We start from the raw sequence: 17,438 nt of genomic DNA on the forward strand, positions 1-17,438 counted from the left end.
TTATTCTACTTGTATGCTCATGGACTTCCCTTTTTTTAATCTTTTTTTAAAGTATTATGATTTTGGTTCAATATACAAATAGTGAATGCTGTAATTGGTACATTTTCCATGGAATGTAAAGTTGATGTGTCTTCTGTATGAATCTATTTGTATGGTAAGCATTCATAACTAATAACTGGGAGGAGTAGAAGAAAATGAGGTAACCATCATGTACTTAATTCCAGTGATACTGTTCTGGATTTCCTTGTTAACACGAAGCATTTTGCTAGTTCTCCTAAAACAGGCCTAATCATTTCTCTTGCTTTCTGTACTAGGTGCTGCTTAGCTCAGATCTGATAAATACAGTGCTTAAAGTGATGATAGTAGCCAGAGGCCTATATACTTTATGATTCCTGATGTTGATTCAGCTTCACTGGTATAATCAGTATTAGCGTCAGTGAATTTTCATACTTTAGACAGGGCATTTAGGCTTTGCCACTTGCTGATGTATTTGCAGAATTGGATTTTTGTTCTTTTCATCTTACTGATATGATGTAATTGAAGTTACACCTGTAGTTTCAGTGTTGGCCTTTCTCGAGGCTACATCATTTGACATTGTTTGACAAACAGATGAATTTTCAGTACAGGGATTAGGTTCATCAACACTGATTATAACTGGAGTTACTGTAAATGTAGTTAGTAACTATTGTACTGTGAAACACGTTAAACGTGCATAAGTGTTAGCAGGTTTAGGGCCTCTCAACATTTCAAATGTTTGTAAAGTAGAAATGTGAGGGACTATTTTAGCGACTAGTATATGGTCTCTTATTGGTAAATTAGAAGATAATATGTAGAAATGTACATGTACAGTGGGAGAACCTGCATTAATAGTTATCGTAAAGATGTCTGTGACATTTTTCATTGCCCAGAGCAAATATAAGGAATATTTTATTTTAATACAATAATCAGCATATTGTTTCTGACATCACTGCAATGTTTGTTGTCGGATCTATATTCTTCTTATCTATAATTATGTATTATGAAAAGTATGTAAGGTTTTTAGGCTTTTATATCCCTTTTTATTAACATTGTCAAATTAGATTTATTTGTTTCAATAGATCTTTGAATGTGCAAAGAACTGTTTTATTCATGACTGTCATGTTACTATACTAAACCTTATTATGTGGAATATTTACTTTCCATAATCTCTTAAGTATCAAAGTCCTATTTAAACATGTTTATTCCACCCTTGACTGGAATGAAGTATTGCATAGTAATAATAAAAATTGAGTGAGAATCGAGAGCATTATTACTGCAGGTGTTTCTTATGCAATAAGAATTATTCTTCCTAAAACTTTGATAGTATCACCATACGTTATTTTACTACATACAGCCCCCTGGAAATGAATTCATTCTTTACACCATTGTTTTCTGATTAGGGAATCGGATAGACAAACTCTCTCTTAATTCCCTTCAGTGACTATGTTCCCTGGATACCCTTTAAAAATGCTAATTCACAGAGAAACTGTCTGTTTTTGGTTTTAACTTTTAATTTTTTTCCTTTTTATTCTGTTTCAGAAAACTGAAAGTCAAGCAATGTCTACCAATTTAAAATACCTTTCCTTGGGGATCCTGGTCTTTCAGACCACTAGTTTAGTTTTGACTATGCGATATTCTCGGACATTGAAAGAGGAAGGACCTCGTTACTTATCCTCTACTGCAGTAGTTGTTGCTGAATTTTTGAAGATTATGGCCTGCATTTTATTGGTCTACAAAGACAGCAGTATGTTTCAGATTTTAATCTAGAAGTAGCTTTCCTATATTTTACCAATTGTTGTATTTCGGTGACAACTGCAAAAACAGGTGCTCGAATGCTGTGATGATAAGGAGCTATGCGAATGCCAAGATAGAACAAAAGATTGCCCATCCCACATCAAAATATGTGAAAAGAAGATCTAAAACCATTTCTATGAGAAAGTTAACCTACAAGCAGGGAAGACTTCTGTTTTGTCCCTCATACTTAAGCACACAATATAATCTTTTGTAAATTTTGTATAAATATATACCCAAAAGATTCCACTTGACGGGTCATGGATGTAGGGTAAGAACTGTTGTCCTGGTAACAGGCCTGCACCTTCTGTTCACCCAGAAAGTATCTCTAGAGAAGAACGAGTAGGAGTAGGAGAAAGGGAAGGTACAAAGCTGTAAATGTGCTTGAAGCATAAGTGACAAGTGCATGAGCCACAGTGAGGTCATGCAAGCACGAAAGGAGAGAAGCTGTTTCAGTATTATAGAAAGAACCACAATATTTAAGATAAAAATAACTTGCTGTATTTTCAAACTCACTTTAGTTCTCACATTGTATGTTTTATATAGCACAATCATTTTCCTCTTTCCAGAATCTCAATATCTTGTCCTTGGTTTTCAACTCTCAAACAAAAATCTTCACATTTGGTTCAAGTGACACATCCATAAACACATAGGGGTTTTCATAAGCTTGGTATAAATGTAAAGAAAAGATTGAGCTGCAAAATGTTGAATGTTTCAAGTGGAAAGATTTCTACTTAATTGCTTTTTTCTTTTTTTTTAGGAAGCCTTATTAAATTCTTAGTCACAGAAATTGTAATCAACATAGGATTTGTGAACATTATTTTGGATAATTGTTTCAGCTTTAGTATTTTGGGCTAATGCGGACACTTTGTATGATAGCATACCTTATAGAATCAATGTAAAAACCTGAGAAAGATCATACAGCATTTTGAGTTTTCTGAAAACAAAAGTTGTCATAAAAAGTGTGTAGCAATCTAAAAAAAACTGTTACAATTTGTAGCCCTCCCGTTTTCCCTGTCTCTTTTTTTAATCTTTATCTCTTTTATTGTTTCTTTGAGTAGAGTGCAATTTACGGGCTCTGAACAGAGTGCTACATGATGAAATCCTTAACAAGCCTATGGAAACACTTAAACTTGCTATTCCATCAGGGATTTATACTCTCCAGAATAACTTGCTGTATGTAGCACTGTCAAATCTAGATGCAGCCACTTATCAGGTATTGTGTTTTTAGATTTTTCCATAATTGTACAGACAAAAAACGGGTTGTATAGTAATAACTTTATTTTGTCTTTTCAGGTCACATATCAATTAAAAATTCTTACTACAGCATTATTTTCTGTGTCCATGCTAAGTAAGAAATTAGGTGTATACCAGTGGTTATCATTAGTGATTTTGATGACGGGAGTTGCATTTGTACAGGTAAATATTATTATGTGTCTACGTTATTTGGGATTCCTTTTATTCTTTTTATTAAGGAACACAAGTATTAGAATGTAGGTAATTATATTGTGCCCCTGGAACTAATCGAGTCAAATACAAAGTTTCCAAAATTTCCAGGGTAGAATCATAGGATAGGAGAGTTTGCTGAGATGGATTCAATTTTTTTTGTCTGCTCTGAAGTTTGAGAGTTACTTTTTATTTTTTTAACCTCTTACAGGTCTTAAGAAACTTTGTAATATGCCTTTGCCTACAGCCTTGCATCATTTTTGTAAAATAATAAACATAATACACACAAACACTATATATAATATCTAGCCTGCCATTCATAAGATATCTTGGGTGAAATCCTGGACCTGTAGAAGCTAATGAGAGTTTTTCTGTTAATTTCAGTGAGCACAGAATTTCATCCCTTATTCAACAAGATACAAAGGAAAAAATTTTTACGGTAGATTTGGCTGAAATTTTCAAAAATATGTGATAACAGAATACAAGACTTTACAATTGTGCAATAAACCTCTCTGCATTTATCAGCAGTATAGACCCTTGATAGAAAACAAACGTGCATTCTATAAACATTAAAACTTAATTTTATGAAATAATTTGTATCATATTTTAAAATGTACATACATTGTTTTGTTTTTACACTTAGTGGCCCTCAGATTCTCAAGCAACAACTACTAAAGAGTTGTCAGCAGGATCTCAATTTGTTGGTCTTATAGCAGTCCTTATAGCCTGCTTTTCAAGTGGATTTGCTGGGGTTTATTTTGAGAAAATTTTAAAAGAAACCAAACAGTCTGTCTGGATCAGAAACATTCAGCTTGGTAAGTCCAGTTTTGGCCATTTAAAAAAGAGATACTGCATTCAGATGAACAGTGAACAAAATTCACATATATAGTAAAATAAGGGCTGGTCTACACTGGGGGGGATCGATCTAAGATACGCAACTTCAGCTACGCTATTTGCGTAGCTGAAGTTGAAGTATCTTAGTTCGACTTACCTGGCCGTCCTCACGGCGGCAAGTCGACCGCCGTGGCTCCCCCATTGACTCAGCTTACTCCTCCTGCCAAGGTGGAGTACAGGCGTTGATTCGGGGATTGATTTATCGCGTCTAGACGAGACGCAATAAATCAATTCCCCGATAGATCGATTACTACCCGCCGATCCGGTGGGTAGCGTAGACGTGGCCTAAGTATAATCATATTTTATCATGCTGTGGATAATCAAATATTACATAAACATTTAGCAAGTTTTGATATGTATTTTGCTAACAGGAACACCAGGAGTTGCATCCTGCTCTAAACTCACTTATTGTATTTAACTTGCTAATTCAACATTTGTAAGTCTGTTTACTTTGCTTTAAAATGGAGACTAATGGGTTCTAGAGAACAGCTGGAATATTATCAGTTGAATTTGGACTGTGGAGCATTTGAAATAAGGGTATCCTATGTGACTTATTTGAAAGATGGTGTGATTGTCTTATAAAGTAATTAAGTAATATGTGTCCATTAATATGAATCCAACACGTTTCATAAACACTGAATTGCTTTTAAAAGTATTGACACTATCTAACGAGGTTTTTATAGAATTTAAACATACAGTAGAACAAAATAAATGTTTAAAGCTATATTTGTGTAAGAATTTAAAAATAAACATAACTCATATCTCTGACTATAGGGATTATAGATTGACATTTTTAAAGACACAGTGAATTCCTTCATTACCCACATTTGTTCACATGGATGAACTTTGATCCTAGCTCTCGGTGCTAGGATCATGATTCTACCATTTCACTATCCTCATCTACTGCATGCTCTATCTCTCTCACACCAACCATCTCAAAAGTGGTTCTGAATCCCCTGGAAACTGGCTTTTGAAGATGACAGGGACAATCTATTTTGAACTAGCTTCCACTCCTTTTGAAACCAGTTTCCTCACATAGGTGGAAAAAAGCAATACCTCCCCTTGTTCTCCTGCCTCTTAACTGGTCGTGGAAAGAGACACCCTTCTTCTTCTAGTAGGCAGAGGATGGACATGTAATCTCCATCTATTGCAACTGTAGTCTACGTATTTACATTTAAGTAAATGCCTCCAGCAGGATTTGAACTCTTTTATTTTTCCGTTGAGCTCTCCTTTTTGCAATGAAGTGAACTAAAATTATTCATAATTTGACTAGAATATAGAGAAGAGTGTTATAAGATTTGAATACACTTTGAAAAGGTATTTTAATTTAGGGAACTGTTTATATTCTTACTCTTTCAAGATAGAGGGAAAATTAATGCACCTGTTTACTTATGGTTACTTATTGTTGTATATATTTGAACAATCTTCTTAATCTATTTTCTGGTTCCTTTCCTCCTGCTTAATAGGAAAACAGGATTCATTATACTTCTAACTGTCTACACACACACGCACACACGTCAGGTCTGAATACATTAGTTATGCTTACTGTCTCTTAAGGTCCCACAGATTTGATCTCACCCACCCTTTTCATAGCATAGAATTTGGGTAGAGGGTGAGAAACTTGCACTGAATCTTGGGTTTTCAGATGTGGACCACAATCATAATCCAAGTACTTTGTAGGGGAACCCACATTTATTTGAACCAGGCCAAGTCTAAAATTTAACTAAAACTCTGGAGTCATCCTCACTGTAAGGATCTAACAGCAGTACACACACTTGAAATGATTGCAAAGTAAATATTCATAACTATGTTGAAAAGTGATGATTCTTTGATAAATTGTTCTTCAGATTTTCTTCTACAGTGCAGAAAGGAATCTACAAAAACAGACAAGTTTATCAGTTTGATGTTGTCCCTGATTTCCCCCCCCCCCCCAACCCCCAGTGTTCCATTACTTGGTATATAAGAACAATTACGTTCTCAAAACAGGGTTTTAAAGTGACTGTATGGGGTAATGGTACATTGAGCTATGAGTTTAAATTTAAGGTTTATAATAGTGAAAGGCATGTCAGCTTTTTCAGAAAAATATTTAACATTTTCAGTTATTTTAACTTAAGCTGATGCAATAGTTTGAGTAATGTCTGTTTCATTATGTTAAATGTTTAGAAAGTTTTTAAGTTTTCTATTCAGAAATTAAAAGAATATTAGTCACAATTTCCTTTTTAAATCTTTTTCTAAAATTTGTATAATACAGGATCACGATCTAATAGATTTTTTCCCCCCATCATTTATTTCTGTAGTAGAAGTAATGCTCTAGCACTTCCAACTCCAATACAAACACAACATTCAGGAGAAATTCTGTAACAACAAACAAGTTTATGAAATAGAACTTTTAAAAAAATATAAGGAAACAGATTTTAAGCTTCTTAAAGGTTCATTATAAACTGCAAATAATTTTTAAAATAAAAAAATCCTTTGAAAGTATCTTTTTTAAAAATTATATCCATACACCAGAGTTATCTGCTTATCTGTAAAGCAACGTAAGCCAAGAATACATCAGTCTTATAACTGAAATGATCAAAATCTCTTATAAGAGGAAAAACTATTTAAAAAAAAAAAAAGTTCCTGTCAGATCCACTGGTTGGTTTTAAACATGGTTATTATATTGCAAACCAAAGCCTGATCTTGAAACTTGATTTACTTGGGCTGACCCCAGTAGTCATGCAGATCCAGTTATAGGAATGGGGACACCCCCCCTCCTTTTTTTTTTTTTCGTTGCAAGCTTTCAAGTCTGTCTTTTATCTTTTAGGATTTTTTGGTAGCATATTTGGATTGATGGGTGTGTACATATATGATGGAGAACTTCTGTCAAAGAATGGATTTTTTCAAGGATATAACAAACTTACTTGGATAGTTGTAGTTCTACAGGTAATGTATCTAAACCCATATGCTTACATAAAAGACACTTGGAATCTATTCCCCCATAAATGCTTGGGGAAATTACACTGGTAGTTCCCATTAATGCTAATAGGAATTTTGCAAGTAAATGTCCCTTGCAAAAATGGCAAAATAGACCTCTAAATAGAGAAATTGCAAATTATTAGCAATCCAAGCATTGAGTTATCAAACATTCTGCACAATAAAATTCTATAACAATATTGATTTTGTAATATTAAAAACAGATTAATAAAGAAAATAAAGCCTACCAGCAATTATACAGCCCACCCTCATAACCAACTTTCTGAGCCAAAAATGTACACCCACTCACTAGTAATGTCCTCTTGATAATATAATCAGTGATCTCTATTCTACAGAAAGAGTTCTGTTGTCAATTGCTTTCATCCACCATATCTACAACAGCATAAAATATACCCAGTGCCTTTATACATAGCTAAAAACTTTTTAAGAAATGTGTACAAAGATATTGAAATAGATGTTACCACTGAAATCATCAATTACATATCACAGTTTCAGGTAACAGCACCTTTAATTCCTGTCTTCTGAAGGAATGCCCGCTCAGGTCTCAGGCCTTTAGGCTTCAGCTCTCCTCTGATCAGGGGCTGCATCCCCACTATCTTCTGACCAGGATTTTAGGCTGCAGCTACCTGTAGTTGCATTGTGATTCTCTGCAAGCATGTCTGACCAGTGTCTAGCTCTTGCTCTCTGCTTTCTCAACAAGGACAGTGTTCTTATCAGTGGTTAGTGTTCTTACTAGTGGTTACAAGTTACCACACAGCTCTTTCAAAGCAGAGCACATTCAATCTAGGATAAAAACGTTAAGAGAAATTTTATAAAACGAAAACAGGATCTCAAGCACTTGGCCGTAGCTCCCCATCAGTCCTGTGGAGACCCTGACAGACTCCAGTCTTCAACTGCAACCCTTCAACATGGTTGGGTCCTCCCTTGTAGAAAAGGACATGTCCTTTTGCCGAATCAAAAAGAAAATCTTTGAGTCTGTTTACACTCAGCCTTTATACCCCAAAGGCCTTTGTCTCCAAGCCTCCCAAAAACAGGTAAAACCAGTCATTGCCCCTTCCTCTTCAGGCAGCCCAAGCCTCAAGAGGCTGAGACTCTACATAGTCAGCTTTGGAATTTTACAGTAATTGCCTCCTAGTAATTTCAGAATCCAAAGGAAGCCTTCCCCCCTCCCCCATGAGTTAGGAACATACGAATACATATAGCATGTATTGATACAAAGGTCTATAAATATTCCACTGGCTCATATCTTCTTGCCCATCTCATTATAATGGTCTTTGAAATTTTCATGTTTTCAGTGCTCAAACACACTGATTAACATTTCATAACTTTAAATACAATAGTCTGAAGATAGGCCTGTGTTTGCCATATCTCTCATTTTAAAAAATATCTAAAATATGTGCTAATCTTAAATGTGTTTCAAACTTTTTGCAGGCACTGGGGGGCCTTGTGATTGCTGCTGTTATAAAATATGCAGACAATATTTTAAAAGGATTTGCAACATCTTTGTCAATTATATTGTCAACATTGATCTCCTATTTCTGGCTGCAAGATTTTGTCCCAACCAGGTGAGAGTTATTGTCCATGCATACGTGAATATAAAAGTTGCTGAAAAATTAGGTACTTAGTGAGAGTATTGGTATATATAGAAGAATGGTTGAAATTATTTTTGAAGGGATTAGATGGATTCCTGAGCTAAAATACAGAGTTAAGGATTCTGAACTTCATTTAATAACATGATAGTTCATTACATTTTGCTCAAGTATTGAAGTATAGGTGACAATATTATGTTTTCTCTGAGAGCTCTCCAACCAGAGCCCAGGAAGTGATGCAGAAATCAGGGCCGGCTCCAGGCACCAGCCCAGCAAGCAGGTGCTTGGGGCAGCCAACGGAGAGGGGCGGCACGTCCGGCTCTTTGGTGGCAATTCGGCGGCGGGTCCCTCAGTCCCTCTCTGAGGGAAGGACCTGCCGCTGAAGAATTTAGCGGCACGGTAGAGCTGCCGCCGATCGCTGCTCTCTAATCCCCCTCCTTCCTCCCCCCCCCCCCCGCTTGAGGCGGCAAAAACCCTGGAGCCGGCCCTGGTAGAAATGAACTTCCTGCTGCTGTTTTTCTCGAAGCACTCTGCCCTGATCTCTCCCCCTTCCCAACCCACATGCTTTTTAGCTTGCTCTTTTCCTTCCTCTCTTTTGCCTGTTTGCCACCCCCTGTTATTTCAGCTTCCCCAAACCTTTGTTCAAGTATGTGGTTTCTCTCTGCCTGTCTTCCCACCCCCCTTTTTTTAGTTTGTCCTTTCTTTATCTTATCTTTATCTTAATCTTATCTTTATCTGGTTCCACTTTTTTGTTTGTTTTTCTCTTTAGCTGGTTCTATCCCACCAGGTCCTCAGTTTTTATCTTATCCCTCCAAAATGTCTGTCCTTTCCCCATTCCCAATTTTACACTTTACTTCTACCACTTACTTTTCTCCAGGGCCTGGGACTTCTCTGAACTTAGTAGCCTATATGCATTGCAGCACCAATGTCCAAACTGTGCTCCCCGATGGCGGTTCTTCACTCTCCCTGGTTCTTCAGACTGACTACTGTTGCCTCTCCATGTTCGGTGTCACTTTTGTTCCCCTTTAGAGCAGCATACCAATCCCCAAGATTGTCACAACAGTATTACCTGTCCTCCCCCCTCCATTGGCTATATCTCGTGTTCCTTGGGATAAGATGAGTGATGGTTTAATAATAATACCTAGTTCTTACATAGTGCTTTACAAAGGAGGTAAGTACCATTATCCCCATTATACAGATGGGGAACCTGGGACATGGGAGGGTGAAATGACTTACCCAAGGCCAGTGGCAGAGCCAGGAATATAATCCAGGTCTCCTGAGTTTCTTTTTGTTTGTTGATTTTTTTTTTTCAAAAACAATATCGTGTGTTTTAATGCAGAATTTTATTTAAAAAAAGACACAAATTCCAAGACCCTCCAGACTTAATACAATGTCATTTGACCTTATGATTCTTCAGATTTTGTAAGGTCTTGTATACTGCCCTTCTTGTACATTGATAAATTGTGCTATAATGGCTTTTAATACTGCAACACATCATTGTGGCAATATGCCGCCAAATTTCAGTTAAGTTAATGGGACTTTGCACATATTTGTAATGGATCTACATTATTCAGAATGGACTAAAGATTCTGAGTGGAAAATAGTTTTGAAAAGTAGTTGTTTGCGATGCGCAGAAGTTTCTTTCCAAAGCAAACTAGAATTATTTGTAATGTTTAAAAAGGTAAGTTGCATTCTGTTGTTAATATTTTCCAAAATGTCTAAAAATGAAATAAGGCAATTATAAGGCCACAAAAAACAAACAACCAAACCAAACTCTTGCACATTTTAGAGTTTTGCTATCAATTTATAAGAAGCTGACACTTATTTTACCAAATAAAAACAAATTTAAAATGTAGTCAGAGGACTGATATGTTAAGTTTCAGCCAGAAATACATTTTAATAGTTAACTTATCAGATCCTGACAAATGTGGTTTATAATGGAAACTTGAGTAAATAATTAAATGCAATTCAGCCCATAAGCAGGATTCAAAACTTCAGTTGTAAGCCAGTGTTTGTCTTTATTATGTTGCTGGTTGGGTGCCAAATACTATATATCTCTGAAGAGAAATTTTTAGGTGGTTTCTCCATTTTCTGTGAACATTTCTAAGTGGGATAATTATGTAAAGTACATAATTGTGTATGCCTATCATCAGGCTAAATAAATTATTAGCTGGACTATAATGTAGTGCACCACTCTAATTTGAAGTGCACTTCCAAAATACTACATAATATGTTCAGAAAACTCAAATTATCAAAATTTTACACATCTCCAAGATAATGTTTTTTAAATATTTATATACTATCTTTGAGCTTAGATACTACATTTCAAACATTTCTCTATCTAGAAAATTGTAAAGTCTCCCTATAGTATTTGAGTACCAGTACTTCATAAAAAAGATGTCTGTATGTATGTATATGTAATATAAAATATATAGTGTGTATGTTTACATAAACACCATATTACAACAATTAAACCCTATCTACCCAAGAACCAGTTTAAATGTAACAACAACAATCTGGTTGCTGCTCATCTGTGTTCTGATATGATTCGGCACATTGTCTCCCATAACAGGGTTTAAAATAAACATATCCTAGCTTAGGTCTCTAATACAGAAAAACTTTAACACTGTTTGACACATTGCACATAGGACTGGCAAAACTATGTTAAAACATGGTTGGACAGCAAACAAATATAACTACTGTGGTTAGTTTTGCATGCTTATGTATTGTAGATGGGGAGACAAAAGGGACTAAGAATATGCAGCTAGACTGATTATCCTTTGGCAATTGCTTCATGAAAAGACAATACTGTTTAATCTTTGGCGTACTTCAGTGAAATATCATGTTTTTGACTTCACTGTTGATAGGTTCAGGCTTCTTAGTTCCTTTCCATCTCTCCCTATTCTCATAGTTTAAGAATAATAGATGAGTAAGTTGCCAGTTCATTTCAAATTGAAGGAACATATTTTCCCCCACTAGAAATAATGTAGAGAATGAATGTCATTTCTTCTGACCAGATAATATAAATACAATTGTACTGACTGAAAAGGGTTACTTTTTTCCCCCCCCTGTTCCATTCAGTGTCTTTTTCTTTGGAGCCATTCTTGTGATAGCAGCTACATTCCTATATGGTTATGATCCAAAACCTGCAGGAAATCCTATCAAGGCATAGCAGATTTCGTTATCAGCCTGTTTCTCAAGACTGTGCATTAGGGACCTCAACAAGAATTCTGTATGGAAGATTTCATCATGCACTGGAAGGAAAGGATCACTACACTGAATCTGAGCAAGAACATGTTAATGGTTTTGGAGAACCAAAGGGTTAAAGACAGAAAATAATGTATGTAAAGCTGATGGTAAAAATTAAAGGGGAAAGCCTAGTGCAAGTTGCTAATAAAAACTTGAAAGGAACAAAAGTTTCCAAGTAACTACAATTAGGAATGTTTACAGCTTGAACTTGAGGTTATATTAGATGATTTTACTGTTTTGATTGCTGCAGAAATATATCCTATGCACTCTTTGCAAGAGCACATGACAATATTTGTCAGACTGTATCTGTTTTTGCAAATTGATTATATTTAATGTTAGTAAATATGTTTTTAACTGTTTGTCTATAGAGATCAAATTGAATATAATGGTTTTGATTAGGGGTTCCTTATTAAAGCTGTGAAGACTGTGATTGAAAGACATTTTCACACATATCCAAGATTTTTATATTTATGGAAGGCTGATTTTAATAAACAGAAATCTGAATTCTGTTGCTTAACTATATAAAGTTCTTATAAGGTCAAGGTTATGACCTAAATCTGTAAAAGAGAGAAATTCAGTTAGGGCTATACATTCCAACCTTAACTAAGGTGGTCACTAGTATTATAAGCCATCTAATAACTCTACATGAACACACACCATAGATTCCAGCAATTACCCGGCACAACAGCATTGGTGTTAAAGATGGAGTGCTTGCTTGGATAACATTCATTAGTTTATCCCTATTGGTATAAATCAACTTCTTAGTATTACCTTAAAGTAGCTTTTATGGTTTGTTTCCTTTGGAGATTTTTTTTAAATTGTGATTTTTTTATTTTTTTTTTAAACCTTAACAAATAAATGTTTTAAATTATTGTTATCTTTTACAGCTTGTTTTGGATCCATTATGGTATATAATGTATATACTGTAATGTACCATATTACAAAGGTTTTTTTTAAATCGGTGTTAACTCATAAGAACTCCTCCAAGGCTATTTCAGTACATTTGTATATAATGGCTTTATATAATATAAAATCTCTTGATTAGAGATTTTTTTTGTTTCCGGTGTGTCTGAACCAATAGACTAAATGAGTCTTCTGTAGCTATTCAGTCTAGTGTTAGAATTACATAATTAGGAAACATGCTAATTATAGTAAACAAGAAAGTCATGGGGAATAGTTATTGTGTAATAGATTAAATAAAAACATATATTATCCTTTTTTACCTAAAAATACCAAAAGCAATTAGACCATGTTATGGACAAATCTCTTGCTAAATTATTTACATATACCTATTTGATCCACTCATACTGTTCCCTTCCCCACCCAACCCCCCCAAAGGCTTAAAAATAATTTTTTTTCATAAGATCTTTTATGACAAGTATTAATGTGGAGTGACTCCTCATCTAAGTATTATACTTGTGAAAGTATAAATTTTTAATAGAAATGTTGACAGTCCCTTACCTGTAGCATCACAGATAGTGAAAATCAAAGTATTTAATGTCACACATGTACGGGTCAGCAGATATTAAAATTGTTATGACAGAAGAGTTTTAAAAAATGTTTACCAAAGTATTGCAACCAGTTTTCCAAAATGTTTTAGTGATGGACAAATAGAGAATTTCACAGAAAATGCTGTAAAATGCCATGAGATTTTAAAGTAAACTATTATAATGGAGAGGGCAAAAATCATTCTTATTTCCAGCAGGTAAGAATAATGCTTTTTTCTAGGCAATGATATGGATTTGACTTTAATCGAACTTTTGTGTTTACTACTAGGGAAATAGAATAGAGCAGGGGCTCTCAAACTTTTTTACTGGTGACCCCTTTCACATAGCAAGTCTCTGAGTGCGACCCCCCCTTATAAATTAAAAATACTTTTTTATATATTTAACACATTATAAATGCTGAAGGCAAAGCGAGGTTTGGGGTGGAGATTGACAGCTCGCGACCCCCCATGGAATAACCTTGCGACCCCCTGAGGGGTCCCGACCCCCAGTTTGAGAACCCCTGGAATAGAGGACTCCCAAAATGTATGCAAGTGGTTGAACTAGAGATACTATCGGCTCTAAGATCTATGGATAATTGTTATGCTCTCTGATCTCCAGATCAAGGAATATCAGACCTTCAAGACCTATCTTATAGTTTATCATAAAGTGATTTACAAACTGGATCAATTCACTGAAATACACTGCTGAGGTAAAGGGTGGTAACTAACCATGCACAGCAATACTTACATAGCAGTTTAGGACAGGAAGTGAAGGATGCCTTATCTTCTTGAAACCACATAAGGAATTTATGTAGTTGGAATACAGTTACCTGAATTGGAACTTGGCCAGGACAATAATATCCTCAATTTCATGGTATTTATAGCAGTTGTAATTAGCAGGTGACTACTATTGTCTAATCCATTGAGAAACTTCTTTCAATTTGAAGAAAAGCAAGGGAAAGTGTATTGGGGGAGGAACTGGAGTCAAAAGGCACTGCGTTGTCAGACCAACAGTGATTGGCAGGGTCCGTTGTAAGAAATCCAGTCTTGCTCTTTCACCCAGGGCTGGACCAATATCACAACAAGCATCAGTTTAAAGGGAGGAACAGACACATATGACACTGTGAATAAAATAGGTCACCTCCAGGCTTTGGAAAACATCTCTCTGGTGCATTAAGGGGCATATCCTGTTCCTGAGATACATGGAACTAATGTGGTTGCTGTGGAAAGGAATAGGGCAGGATTTTAAGAGGTTACATAGGTTGTCTGCATCTCGTGTGTGAAGCAGTGCTGTCTGGAGGGCACAGTTACACTTTCTCACAGGAATAGTTTCAGAGCCAGGTAGGATGACATGCAACTGTGGATCCACTGGCCATCCATTCCTATGGAGAAAGTACAGGAATTGCAGAACCATGGCCATTGCAGAGCATTCAGAAGCCTGGAATGTAGCAGGGACATGGTGTGCTTTACACATATCCCAAAGCTAATTTTTAGCACACAGACTAGCTTTCCAGGTCTAAGACAGACTCTCTGACCCATCTTTTCATTCTTTAGAATAGTTGATTAATTAATTTAGTTTGTATATTTAGGTAGCTTATAGAACAGGAGTACTTGTGGCACCTTAGAGACTAACAAATTTATTTGAGCATAAGCTTTCGTGGGCTACAGCCCACTTCTTTGGATGCATAGAATGGAACATATATTGAGGAGATATATATACACATATAGAGAGCATAAAAAGGTGGGAGTTGTCTTACCAACTCTGAGAGGCCAATTAAGTAAGAGAAAAAAAAACTTTTGAAGTGATAATCAAGATAGCCCAGTACAGACAGTTTGATAAGAAGTGTGAGAATACTTACATGGGGAGATAGATTCAGTGTTTGTAATGGCTCAGCCATTCCCAGTCTCTATTCAAGCCTAAGTTGATTGTATCTAGTTTGCATATCAATTCAAGCTCAGCAGTTTCTCATTGGAGTCTGTTTCTGAAGCTTTTCTGTTGCAAAATTGCCACCCACAGGTCTGTCATTGAGTGACCAGACATGTTAAAGTGTTCTCCTACTGGTTTTTGAATATTATGATTCCTGATGTCAGATTTGTGTCCATTAATTCTTTTGCGTAGAGACTGTCCGGTTTGGCCAATGTACATGGCAGAGGGGCATTGCTGGCACATGATGGCATATATCACATTGGTAGATGTGCAGCTGAACGAGCCCCTGATGGTGTGGCTGATGTGATTAGATCCTATGATGATGTCACTTGAATAGATATGTGGTAGCTTATGTATACTTAGTACCAAGCTTTTATTTTAATATTTATAAAGTGACAGCATAGTATTTATTTACGACGACATGTATGTGTGATCATTTGTTTTCTGAAAGGCAACATTATGGAATTACTAGTATTTTATTTAATACTGTATTTGGAAATCACCTTAGGACCTCTAGCATGTGCAGCAACAGTAAAGTGTCAGGCCAGCTAGAACAAAATAAAAGCATCATAGCTTAAAACTACTGATATATGGAATTTATGCTGCAAGTGAAATAAACCAGCAACTCAGTGGTGGGAAAAACATGTGAGGTTGAAAAAAAAAAATTTCTTCACAAATTGACATAATCTATCCACAAGTGCCCATTAAAACTGCTGTATCACAGAGAATTCAAATAAGTTTGCTTGTAGCTTTATTAAACTTATTTGTTTTTGACAAAGTACAACACAGTTGCTCTGTCACCAAGAATTTTGAAACCTGTGGGTAGATCGTTAGATTAGTGTTCTAGTTCTTAATTTTATAAAATAACTTGTGTTTCCTGTGTTTTTTTTACCTTTTTGTTTCCTTTCTCTTCATGAAATGGATCTTGTGTTTTGGCATTATACTTGCTTTTCAGTTACTTAGACCAGTGGTTCTCAACCAGGGGTACGTGTACACCTGAGGCTACGCAGAGGCCTTCCAGGGGGTACATCAACTAACCTAGGTATTTGCCTAGTTTTACAACAGGCTACATAAAAAGCACTAGCGAAGTCAATACAAACTGAAATTTCATACAATCACTTGTTTAAACTGCTCTGTATATTATACACTGAAATGTAAGTGCAATATTTATATTTCATGATAAAAATGAGAAAGTAAGCAATTTTTCAGTAATAGTTTGCTGTGACATGTTTGCATTTTTATGTTTGATTTTGTAAGCAAGTACTTTTCAATTCAGATAAAATGTGGGGTACACAAGACAAACAGACTCCTGAAAAAGGGGTACAGTAGCCTGGAAATGTCGAGATCCACTGACTTAGACATCCTTTCTTTGGTTTGGGGAACATGTAATTGGTGGTTTTAAACTTATTTTCATGGGTATAATTTAGAAGAATGTAATTGGTTTGCTTTTTTTGTTCAACTGTTTTTCAATTGACAAATCAATCTGGCATTTGTTATGCCACTGGTTCTCATGCTTTAGCAATCTGAGGACACCCATTTTGATTTAAAAATTTTCACGGACCTCTGGCTTGGCTTCTAATTTTCCCTGGGGGTGCTTAACCCTGCTCAGCCCCCAGCCCCGCCCCCATTGCACCTCTTCCACCAAGGCCCCATCCCTGCCCCACCTCTTCCTGCCCCTGTTCCACCCCTGCCCCTCCTTTTCCCCACCTATTTCCACCCCGTACCCCAAGCGTTGCCCCATCCCCGCTCCTCCCCCTCCCTCCCGGTGCCTCCTGCATGCCTCAGAACAGCAGGAGGGAGGGAGTGCTGAGAGGGAGGGGGAGGAATTGATCAGTGGGGCCAGTGGCCCCAGACATGACTCACGGACCCCCTGGAGTACCCTTGTGAACCCGCAGGGGTCCACAGACCCCAGTTTGAGAACTGCTGTGTTATGCTATTCATGTATTGCTTATTTATCAAGACTTTTAATATTATTTCCTGATCAGCCATTCATGCTCTACTCCCTTGTAGTCAGATTATTCCCTGATTAGTCACTGTGTCCAACATTGCTCATGATTAATTT

The 17,438-nt window shown here is 36.2% G+C and overlaps 1 protein-coding gene across 2 annotated transcripts; it reads left to right on the top strand.

Annotated features, from left to right (window-relative positions):
• The first annotated feature begins 1,575 nt into the window (after positions 1-1,575).
• Positions 1,576-12,198, top strand: SLC35A3 (solute carrier family 35 member A3). Of its 2 annotated transcripts, XM_065409509.1 has the most exons (7): positions 1,576-1,762; positions 2,871-3,025; positions 3,106-3,228; positions 3,899-4,070; positions 6,956-7,074; positions 8,557-8,690; positions 11,796-12,198. In XM_065409509.1, the coding sequence occupies exons 1-7, from the start codon at positions 1,576-1,578 to the stop codon at positions 11,884-11,886; spliced, it is 981 nt and encodes a 326-aa protein (XP_065265581.1). In that variant the 3' UTR covers positions 11,887-12,198. The 2 variants fall into 2 exon arrangements, with proteins under 2 accessions (XP_065265581.1, XP_065265582.1); XM_065409510.1 differs by lacking the exons at positions 6,956-7,074; positions 8,557-8,690 and having other exon boundaries at positions 11,796-11,824.
• The last annotated feature ends 5,240 nt before the right edge of the window (positions 12,199-17,438 follow it).

The sequence above is a fragment of the Emys orbicularis genome, chromosome 8 (genome assembly GCF_028017835.1).
Source record: "Emys orbicularis isolate rEmyOrb1 chromosome 8, rEmyOrb1.hap1, whole genome shotgun sequence".
Classification (NCBI taxonomy): Eukaryota; Metazoa; Chordata; order Testudines; family Emydidae; genus Emys; species Emys orbicularis.